The 11,520-nt window shown below is 35.8% G+C and overlaps 2 protein-coding genes across 8 annotated transcripts in view; one reads left to right on the forward strand and one right to left on the reverse strand.

The window, feature by feature from the left end:
• Positions 1 to 3,767, forward strand: part of UGP2 (UDP-glucose pyrophosphorylase 2) — a 64,646-nt gene extending 60,879 nt beyond the window's left edge. For all 3 annotated transcript variants that reach the window (XM_049650305.1, XM_049650303.1, XM_049650304.1), the window contains 2 exons: positions 1,689 to 1,793; positions 3,307 to 3,767. In XM_049650305.1, the coding sequence (XP_049506262.1) occupies positions 1,689 to 1,793; positions 3,307 to 3,414 (213 nt within the window). In that variant the 3' untranslated portion in view covers positions 3,415 to 3,767. The remainder of the gene's footprint in view (positions 1 to 1,688; positions 1,794 to 3,306) is intronic.
• Positions 3,768 to 4,348: 581 nt separating this feature from the next.
• VPS54 (VPS54 subunit of GARP complex) overlaps positions 4,349 to 11,520 on the reverse strand; it is a 135,447-nt gene continuing 128,275 nt past the window's right edge. For all 5 annotated transcript variants that reach the window (XM_049650292.1, XM_049650293.1, XM_049650295.1 and 2 more), the window contains 2 exons: positions 9,577 to 9,671; positions 4,349 to 5,753 (listed from right to left, as the gene is read on the reverse strand). In XM_049650292.1, coding sequence (XP_049506249.1) covers positions 5,648 to 5,753; positions 9,577 to 9,671 — 201 coding nt within the window. In that variant the 3' untranslated portion in view covers positions 4,349 to 5,647. The remainder of the gene's footprint in view (positions 5,754 to 9,576; positions 9,672 to 11,520) is intronic.

Genomic DNA, 11,520 nt, shown 5'->3' on the forward strand with positions numbered 1-11,520 from the left:
CCTTCAAATTTATTAGATTCTTTTTAGATCAGAGGAGAGATCTAGAAGATATAGGTACATGTCCTCCATGTACAGCTGGTATTTAAAGCCATGAGATAGGGATCACCTAGGAGGAAGTGTCCCAAGAACTGAGCCCTAAGGTAGTCAAGACTTAGAGGATGGGGATGAGGTGAAGGAAGCAGTAAAGGTGACTGACGAGTTACAGGTGAGGAACTGCATGGAAAACCATGAATGTGTATGTCCTGAAAGCCAAATTAAGAAAATGTTGAAAGAGAAAGAAAGAAAGAAAGAAAGAAATCACCTGTCAGGTGTTGCTGCTGATTCAAGTAAGATGAATGGTTCCAGTAAGATCAAGGAGAATTCACCACCAGATTTATCAATATAGAGGTTCTGGAGCCTGACTGGAATGGATTTAATAGAAGAGAAATTAGATGAATTTGGACAACTAATTCAAGAAATTGGTTTTACAGAAAGCAACAACAAAAAGCAGCCATAGATAGAAAGGGATATAGGATTTGAGATATTTTGTTTGCTTTTTAAAGATGGGAGAATTTATGGCACGTTTATACATTGATCAGAATTGATGCAGTCAGAGGGAGAAAACATGGAAGGAGAAATGATCACTGGATAATACCCTTGAATTAGGCCATAAGAAGGACTGGCCTTAAGTTGGAGTAAAGAGTCCCACCCCAGTAACAAGAGGGACAGAGTAATGGGCTAGGGAGCAACTGAGTGATAGTAGAAGCCAGTGAAACTTTTCAGGTTGCTTCTAATTTTCTTAGCAAAACAGGAAATGAGGCCATATAAGACAGAATTTCTAGTGCCTATAAATCTAAGGAAACAAGAGGCGGTAAAGATAGTGATGATTTATAATGATAATCTGTGCTGCTGTTCATGAAATACTCCATTTCTTCTGAATCCTACCCATCCCATAAAGCCCAGCTCCAGTCTAGCTTGCTTCAAACAGTGATGATCTCTCTTTCTCTTTCCAGCTAAACTCCAGATTATTTGAATTACTCATTGGGCTCTTATCATGTTATGTTTTGATTAATTCATTCATTTTTGAGAGAGCTAGCGAGAACAAATGGGGGAGGAACAGAGAGATAGGGAGATACAGAATCCAAAGCAGGCTCTTAGCTGTCGCATAGAACCCAATGCGGGGCTCAAACCCACAAGCCATGAGATCATGACCTGAGCCAAAGTCAGATGCTTAACTGACTGAGCCATCTAGGCACCCTGGTTACCTTTTTATGTATGTGTGTATGTATTTAATGTTTGTTTATTTGGGGGGGGGGGGCAGAGAGAGAGAGAAGGAATCTCAGAGCCTGTCAGTGCAGAACCCAACATGGGGCTTGAACTCAAGAACCATGAGATCATGACCTGAGTCAAAGTCAAGAGTCACTTGCTGCTCAACCAACTGAGCCACCCAGGCACCCCTATCTTTTAATTTATTGTCTGATCTGCTCAGTGGTGTTATAAATTGCTTGATTGTAAGGACGTTGTTCATATCTCCTGGTCTCTCCTGCACAGGATCTAGCATATAGAAAGTGCTTAAGTTGGTTCTTCCCATAGAGGGTCTGAGCTTGGCCATAAATAATGTTTTCACAGTTCAGTTAAACTAACTTGTAAATTGAATACCTGCTTTTTCTGTTAACCCATTTTTGAAACAATTTCTTCTTCTCTTTCAGGTTCAGGATTATCTAAGGAGATTTGAAAGTATACCAGATATGCTTGAATTGGATCACCTCACAGTTTCAGGAGATGTGACATTTGGCAAGAATGTTTCACTAAAGGTGTGTTAAGATGAATTTTTTAGTTCTGCTAGCTTTACAAAACAAGTTTAATTTTCTAGTCCTAAATTTACCTTTATTTTAAGGAATACTTCTTAGTCTATACCAGATGTTTGTTTCTAAGACAAATACATTTAAAAAATGAAATAGCTTACCACAATATTTAGTATTAATACTATCTTCCGTAGATATACAACATAGTTAAAATACAATCATAATTGTTGTATATATGAACTTTATGGAATATAGCATTCAAATGGAAAGCAAATACCATGAAGTAATTTAACTGGTACTATTTTACTGAAAATCGGAGTCTTTAAAATAGAATCACTGTTAAATTAGCATTAGCTCACCAAATCTGAATCTTAATGAAAGTAGAAAAAATGGCAACTTCAGTTATACTGAACATAATCTATTCCTGTTAAGGTAATCTGTTGTCATCAGTCTAAAGATACTGATCTTACTGATAGTAAAGATACTACACCATAGTACTTGGGTACTTTGAGTATTCTTCTAGCTTAAGAAATAGGAAGGACTATGGATATAAATATTAAAGCGCAGAACCAAAGATACCACAGCTTTTTCCTAATTATTTTTTTAAAAATCCTATGCCTAGATTACATGTGGCATTCTTAGTAAAACTAAATGAAGATCTTAAAAAACATAAGGATATATGTGTATGTATATATATATGTGTGTGTCTAGATGTATATACAGTTGACCCCTGAACAACATGGGGGATTTGGGGTGCTGAGCCCCATGCAGCTGAAAATCCCCATCTAACTTTTGATTCCCCCAGACTAATAGTCTTATTACTGAGTGGAAGCCTTACTGATAATAGTTGATTAACACATATTTTAGTAGGTGTTTTTATTATGTACTGTATTCTTATAACAAAGCAAGCTAGAGAAAAGAAAATGTTAAGGAAATCATAAGGAAAAGACATTTATAGTACTGTATCGAAAAAATGCATGCAAATGGACTTGCACAAACACATGTTGTTCCAGGGTCAACTATACAGACATACATACGTGTGTATATATACATATGCATATATGTACACGGAACTTTATTGCTGAGACTGCCTCATCTAAACAGTCTCCCCTAAGACATGAAAAATAAATTAGTAAACTGGCTTTAACAACAAAACAAATCCAAACCTATATGTAAATATAAACCAAGCACCTCGGTATCTTTACGAAGGTAGGTAATGCTGGTGACATTGCAAGTGGTTCTTCGAAAGGGCCAGTTATGCTGTGGCACTGGGTCCACTTCTCACTCCTGGTACCACCTCTGATACAGAGGCAGGGCATCTGGAACTACTGCCAGGATTGTTAGAGGGACACATTATACAATTTTCCTTAACATATTTTTTCATGGTTAATATTGCTTAGAAATACAACTGTTCCATTGTAAATGGAATTCTGCATAAATTCGGGGATTGTAAGGAAATCAGTTGCATTTTGGCTGCAGTTTCAAGTACACGCTCTTCTGTTTTGTTTTCCCTGTCACATAGGGAACAGTTATCATCATTGCAAATCATGGTGACCGAATTGACATCCCACCTGGAGCAGTATTAGAGAACAAGATTGTATCTGGGAACCTTCGGATCTTGGACCACTGAAATGAAAAAAAAAATACTGTGTACACTTCATACTAATTATGGGCTAAACAGTTTCTTAACGATGAAATGTTCTCTAGGATTCTAAAATCGGCAGGTACTTTACTATGCTACTGTACCCTGCAGTGTTAATTTTTAAAGTAGAGTTTGCAATATGCTTTTAGTCCAAGAAAAGCACAGTTGGAAGCAATACTTTTCTTTAATGAGGATCCTGAAAGTTCATCTTAAAGTGCAATATTGTTTAATCTTAAAACTGGGGCAGCTCTGCTGGAACATCTTTGAACAGAGGCCTCAATGATGGTCACTTTGAATTGCTTGTGATTTAAAAAATAAAGCTGTGAGGCAATCCATGTGTACATGTATACTTTCAATGCTAACTTTATGAAATGAAAAACAGTTGACTCTTGGGAAAGTTGCTATTTCGTTTGGAAGATTTAGTCTTGAAATATTTAAGTATTCACTGGCCAGCTACCTGACACATCTAGTTTTTGCATTTCTAAGAATCTTAACCACATCATTCTTTCCATAGGAATTAAACCTGAAGGTATTCCATACCTTTCATCTAGTTCTAAAGCTGGGATGCCTGCCATGCTTTCCACAGACTCTCCACTTATGAACACAAAGTAATGTTTCTTTTCCCAGGTGAAGGGATGGGGTGGGTAGAGGTAGGGTTTTTCACTTACATACTTGTTCTCCAGTATGGTGGGGTGGAGGTAGAACTTTATAACAAGTTCCCTTTCCTTGAAGCTTTCTTGTTGTCACTGAAAATATTCATGAATAACCTTCCAAATCAGCTCTGCTGGTAGTTGAATTTGTGGCTTTTCTCTAAGGATTAATTACATTTTCTAATTCTTCCATTCTTGTTTTTAAGTAGGCTGCTTGTAACTTAAAATTTACTTGTACAGTATTAAAAAAAAAGTTGCCTTATAAAGTCTGGTAATTTTTTACAGCTTTATTTTAGACAGTTTAAGAACCAATGACATACCTTAGTAATGATAAAGAAAACAGGCTTTCCTTTTAGGAAATGGAAGAGCACAAAATAAGACTATTATTTCATTGTACATAATCACAACAAGATTAGGCACTCTGACGGGGTTAGGCAAGACTCCCGGTGTGAGGTGAGGCACAGGCACTTTCATTTGTGGAGTGCTGCTGATTCTAATTTTGAAGGTAGGTATTATAAAATCTTTAAATAACTTACTCATCACCTTATATTTCTGGCCGCAGAACAGCAGCCTATATTTTAAAAGTTCCATTTCTCCCTGGTCTTTGTTCATATACATGTCAAAAGTAACTCAAAAACAAAAACCCAAGGGGGCCATACTTCATCTGTTATCTAAATGTTAAAATGAGAACTCATAAATACTCAGAATATATGAAAATGTATTCTAACCATTTGCTAGAAATAAAAAGGCAAAAAAACCCACAAACCAACCCTTCATAGATACTTGTATAAAAATACAGCTATTAAACTGCAGCCTTTCACATACCCCTTCTGAAAAGTATTTAAATTAGTAGTTACATAAATAAATGCCAATATCTTTTTCTTTAATTATTACTGTGATCAGACTTTCAAGTATTTAGACTATTCTGGAAGGCTTTACTCAGATGACATACAGTGGTGGTAGAAAGATTAAATACGTGACACACGAGGCCTGAAACTTGACATTGGTCACTAAAACAAAAACTGAGTTCCTAAATCCAAGCAATCAAAAGATGTTTATTTTTCATAGAAAGATCTGTGTAAAAAAATAATTTTTCAAACAGCTTTACTTTCATAGAGAAAACTTTCTACAGAGGTTGACTAAGATTTTAATATTTTAAATTGTACCATCATTAAATAAGGTGGGACACCATATGAATTTCATTGCACTGGAAGAAATGCAAAGCATTTTTTAATATAAAGTATACAGAGCATTCTAGTCAACTACAGCTGTGTTACAGCTATGTGTTCTTTTGGATTTGGTCCAAAGAAACCTGAGTCTGTTTCCAGAGAGAATGAAAAATGTTATAGACACCTGATCAGTTACTCCTCACTGAAGGAAGCATAAAAATGGCATTCCTTGTAGATCCCACTGAATCCCAGTTTCCCAACACTGATACTTTCCTTTCCCCCTTCCCCTATCCCGTTCACTCTGGGTTCCAGGTTCAGTTCTTGAATCACAGGCATCCATATTTTCTTCACAAACATACACATCCCATGGTCAGATGAGCTACCCAGTTTTCCAGTATGTCATCACCTCTTCTGTTCCCAGATCTCGGACATATTTAGGTCCAAATCTTTAAGGCCTTTTAAGGCTTGAAGATTTCCAGTGTAAAAAGCTACATCTGCTGTGACCAACCTAAACATTGGAGAGAAAACTATTTTTAATCTCACACTCTCTACGATAAAGTAGCAATGCTCACAGAGTCAGTCTTATTCCTAGCTGCTAGACTATTAAAATTCAGATTTCCTAGGGACCAAATGTCAATAGATTTCTCTTAGCAAGATTCCTGCCATCATATAGAGCGCTCTATTTCAACAATAAATATCTTGAAAAGGAATAAACCAGTGCAGGTTGAAATTGGTTTCATAATTCTGCCCAATAAAAAATAGATTTATCTCTAAAAAGCATGAAACAAAAATCAGTTGTTACTAGACTATACAGTTGACCCTTGAACAACACAGCTTTGAACTGCGTGGATCTAATTAGATTTTTTTTGACATAGTACAGCACTAAATGTACTTTCTCTTATGATTTTCAAAACATTTTCTCCAGCTTACTTTATTATAAGAATATAGTATATAACCTACAAAGTATGTGTCAATCAGCTGTTGATATTAACAGTAAAGCTTCCGGTCAACAGTGGGTACTGGTACTTCAGTTTCTGGGGAATCAAAAGCTACATGTGGGTTTTCTACTTGAGAGTAGTTTGGTGCCCCTAACTCCTGCATTGTTCAAGGATCAACTGTACATATATATGACTAATGAAATCAGGTGAAAGACAAGGTTTCCTGAGTAACATCCAAAGAAGCTAATGAAGGCTGGGATTCATGCATATATATTACTACATATAAAACTAGATACTGATATATAGCAACACGAGATGAGAAAAGAAAGTGTTAACACTTTTGAGCATTGAGCTGTCACATTAATGTCTACACTTGAAAGAACATTCCAGGAAATAACACTCAGATACATATCAAAGCTCCATGCATGTAAAACAGGGACTGGTCTGAGTAGACGTATATTTTGACAAATATGGCCCATGGAAGAATAGGAGACCTTAATTTAGTAGTTTGTAAAAGAGAAGAAGAAATCCAGCTTTAGTATTTTAATGAACACGTAAGTTCTGGATCGCTGGACTACACGGGGACAGAGGTGTTAGAAGCACCCTTAATGTTTGTACTACAGTCTAATTTATAAATGCTTTTGGACTTATGTGCTTAATGTTTGACCTTTCATCACATGGCAGAATTTAACAAGGACCATATTTTTCATTTAAAACTCATCTAATTAAGATGCTTTAAAAAGATTTGAAATTATACTTGTGATAATATGGTAAGTGCACTGAAACTAACAGCAACAGCTCAAAACAGAACAAAACCTTTCTAAGGCAAGGTCCCCCACATTCAAAACTAAACGTAAAATTAACATAAATCTCCATTTAAAAATATTTCCATAATCCTATCAAAGTTGAAAATTATTGTTTAACATAAAAGGAAATATCGGCAAACACATATAACCAACAAAAGATTAGTTTGAGAGCATATGCAAAAATCTAAAATCGACAAGAAAAAGATAATACCCAAGAGAAAAATGGACAAAGAAAATGAACAGGAAAAGTGAAATGAGAACACCTGAATGACTAATGAATATATGAAAAGATGACAAACATTAGGAAATGCAAATCAAAACAAGATACCACCTGCAATTATTAAATCTAATAGCAAATGTTGACAACATGGTGCAGCTACTTTGAAGAATATTCTGGCAAAACCTAGCCGAATGAAAATGTACATATGCTTGTATTAACTTGTACAAGTTACTCTAAAGAAATACTTTAGAGTATACTCTAAAGAAATGATTACACCACTAGACATGCATATAGATCTTCACTGTGGCATAGTTGTAATGGAAAAAAGTAATAACTTAGAAATCTCTCTTGGGGAAATGGCTGCATTAAATATAGTGGATTCAAGTGGGAGAAATGTCAAAAAATGGACAACTCCTATCAAATAGATAAACCAGTAACAATGCTGAGTGGAATAAAGTAAGCAGCACATGTACAATATACCATGTAAGTTTATAAAACAGTGCTACATATTTTTTTAAGATCTAGAGATAAGGAGAAGGACTTAAAAATGTAGGCCAAATTTATTAGAAATATTGACTAAGGTTGGAGAAAGAGAATGGGATTGGAGATGGGAGCCAGGGATACTTCAATTTCATTTGGAATGCCATTTTTTTTAAACATGAACATTTTTCCAAGCGAAATGATAAATGTTAATGATTAAGTAGCAGCAATACAAATATTTTCTTTACGTCTGTATTTTTAAAATGTCTTAAATAAAAAAAAAATCCATTTAAAAAACAGGGCTGGGGAGAAGGAAGGTAGCAAGTAACTGCTTAATGGGTACAGGGTTTCTTCTTGGTTTTTTTTTTTTAAGCTTTGATCTTATTTTATTATCTGACTGGACAACTAGACAACAGGAACTAGAACACACTTGTGAATGCACTAACTGCTACTGAATTGTTAACTGCAAAATGGTTAATTTTATGTGAATTTCATCTTGAAAAAAAAATACATTTTTAAAGCCATTCCAGGAACAAAAATTACTTATAAGCAGGTAGTTTATTATGTCTTTTGCTAGAGTCTAGAGGTCGATTTTCAGGGAATTCTATCTTTCAAGGAATCACTCACAAGACATAAATTGACTTAGTGTCTTTAAAAGTGTATGACAGTGAAGATCTCTAGGTTGGTAAGACCCCCAAATAGCTATATTAACAGAGAAAATAATAGGTAATGAGTTAGCTTCAATGCTTCAGAACTACTGGTCAGAAAAACCCATGAACGAACCAACCCAGACTTAGAAGGTTATGGGTCGAGTAGGCTTAAAAATACTAGTTTTTTAAAAATAGTCTCTGAGAAGTATTTGGTATTCATTAAACTGTCCTTGAACTTTTCTGTGGCTCTGAAACTTTTGAAAATAACAATTCTTAAAAAAAAAAGAAAAAGAAGAACCAGGTAATAATTAAGGGAGAGAATCAGATTGTTGCATAAAAGTAACTCGGCGTGGCCAACACATTCAGTATTATGAAGCTCCCAAATATTTTTTGCAAAATCAATTCAGTGTACTTGTTTTGTTGGACAGGGCCAATTTCTGACTCCAAAATGCATTTTTTCATTTGTTCCTGTAAGTTTGAAATTGAAGCCCAAAACTTAATGTTTTATTCCTAAAATCCACAGAACGGATAGCACACTGAGAAAATCATATTAGGATGTAGCTTCATGATCAGTGCTTTTGTATTTTATATAATTTTTCCCCATATCTTTATGTTCTTCACAAAAATTTTGTGATGGTACTTTTTACCATCATCCCTATTTTCAAATCCAAGAAAATAAAAGTGCAAAAATAAAAGTGATTTACCTAACGTGACACAACTAGTAAGTGGCAGAACTTAACCCAAGTTTTCTGATTCTAAATTGTTTTGTATAACTAAAATATTTCACTGATAGTACATATAATTTGTTCAAAAGCTTACAATAAAAATGTACATACACACACATTTTTTTGTAACCTTATGAAAGTTACAGAAGATTTTATCCTTCTCATTTTATAAATAAGGCAGAAGTTAAGTGGACCTTCTCATGGTCACACAGCTACAAACTAGGACTTCAAGTCCTGTCTGGATACAGGGAGACTACTGCATAACATAAGGATGTGCTACTGACCCACACTACCTCAAAACAGACATGTAAGTAATTGACCACTTATAAAACACTTTAATGTAGATAGACAGACAAGTTGATATAGATGTCCTCTCCACAGAGGAAAAAGTTGCTGATTTTACCATGGTGCAGATCTGGCAAGATTATAATGGAAAAGGACAGCGTAATGAATAAAAACCAACCAGGCAATCCAATACTGGAGCATGTAGTAAAAATATGTTGAAAACATACCCATTTTGAGGTCCTCCATCATTTATCACATTTAAATGAGATAACTGTTTTTTCAAGTGGAGTTTATAACTTGCATTAATTCTTAAAAATAACATCTGGAAAAGAAGTAATATGGTTTCTTAAAGCTCTTTTGAAATAGAAGACATAAGCATCTGAGTCATCAGTATCAAATCAATATTATTTGGAAAAAATATATTTAAGTTTATTTATTTATTTTGAGAGAGAGCACGAGCAGACGAGGGGCAGAGAGGGGGAGAGAGAATCCCAAGCAGGCTCGGTACTATCAGTGCGGAGCCTGACATGGGGCTCGAACTCCTGAAACTCGAGATCACGACCTCAGCCAAAATCAAGAGCTGGACGCTTAACCAACTGAGCCACCCAGGAGAAAATACTTTTTAAAAATCTTTGCTTTGGCATATACTTTTAAGATGCTACTCTGAAGGTATTTAGTTGCTATTTTAGTACAGTTTTCTCTATAGCTGGATAAAACCTCTTTTTCTTCTTATCAGCAGTACTTCTTTTAGTGATATGATTTATCACTGCCTTTCTGCTCCTTTGAAGTCCTCTGGGATATATAACTGGGATCAACCAAGCCAGGTATAAAGAAATGGAGAATTCTGCAGTATATTAAATAAGAACTTCAAGACAAAACAACAAAGTCACAATGGTAGAGGCAAAGATCCTTTCATCCTTCTAAATTGATAAAATTACTTCAAAGTATTTTATTGCTCCTGCATGCAGAGTTTTGATTCAATGGCCCAATACTTCTGTGGGAAATACCTGACCTGAAATTATATACAGTTAATCTTTGGAAATGCTTTTGTGGGGGCACCTGGGTGGCTCAGTCGGTTGAGCGTCCGACTTTGGCTCAGGTCACGATCTCACTGTCCGTGGGTTCAAGCCCCACGTCGGGCTCTGTGCTGACTGCTCAGAGCCTGGAGCCTGTTTCAGATTCTGTGTCTCCCTCTCTCTCTGCCCCTCCCCTGTTCATGCTCTGTCTTTCTCTGTCTCAAAAATAAATAAATGTTAAAAAAAAAAATTTTTTTTTAAATGATTTTGTGGAGTAACATGTTTTCTATGGGAGGAAATATATATAAAGGCACCTATGGAATTTTGTGGAATTACTGGTATTCATGTGACAATACTGACATAAAAATCTAATTCTTGCCCAGCTTTGATAAGAGTTCCCTTTAAATTATGATGGAGATTAAAAAAAAAAAAAAACAAAAACATGAAATACCTGTATGCCCAGCTCCTTGACCTGGCCATAATTAGAACTCAGATTGACAAATCCAAAAAGTGAGAATGTCAGAGGTGAGATCTTATACTTGGAATGAGAAGGATGGCTTGGCTAGGAAGAAATAAGGAAAAAAAAGAGAGACCCAAGTGGGTGCTCCATATCTTATGGCTCCTCCTCAATCCTCAGTGGGCCTCAAAGGAGTTGGATGATATTTAATCATGACTTTGGAATGATTAATGAAAACCTAGGGAAGCATGCAGAAAAACAGGTACTGTCAGATGGAAGTCTGAGGTGGTATGGGAAAGGAAACCACCAGGAGAAAGAACAGCAAAAGTATTTGCTCCCAGATACCATTTCTATATACTCAACCATTTAGAGGCAAACTCAAATAAGAAACTTGTTTGAAGAGCAAAAATTCCAGTGAAAGTTAAGCTCATTAGTCATACAACTAAGCTTGTATTCCAACACTGTATCATTCTACAACTGGGCTCAAATGAGATAGCCTCGTATAGAGGGAACAAGCTAAGGTGGGTAAAGAAGACTGGAGGGGCGTCTGGGTGGCTCAGTCAGTTAAGCATCTGACTTCAGCTCAGGTCATGATCTCATGGTTTGTGGGTTCAAGCCCCACATCAGGCTCACTGCTATCAGTGCAAAGCCTGCTTGGGATCCTCTGTCCTCCTCTTTCTCTGTCTCTCCCCAGCTCA

The sequence above is a fragment of the Panthera uncia genome, assembly GCF_023721935.1.
Source record: "Panthera uncia isolate 11264 chromosome A3 unlocalized genomic scaffold, Puncia_PCG_1.0 HiC_scaffold_11, whole genome shotgun sequence".
NCBI classification, from domain to species: domain Eukaryota; kingdom Metazoa; phylum Chordata; class Mammalia; order Carnivora; family Felidae; genus Panthera; species Panthera uncia.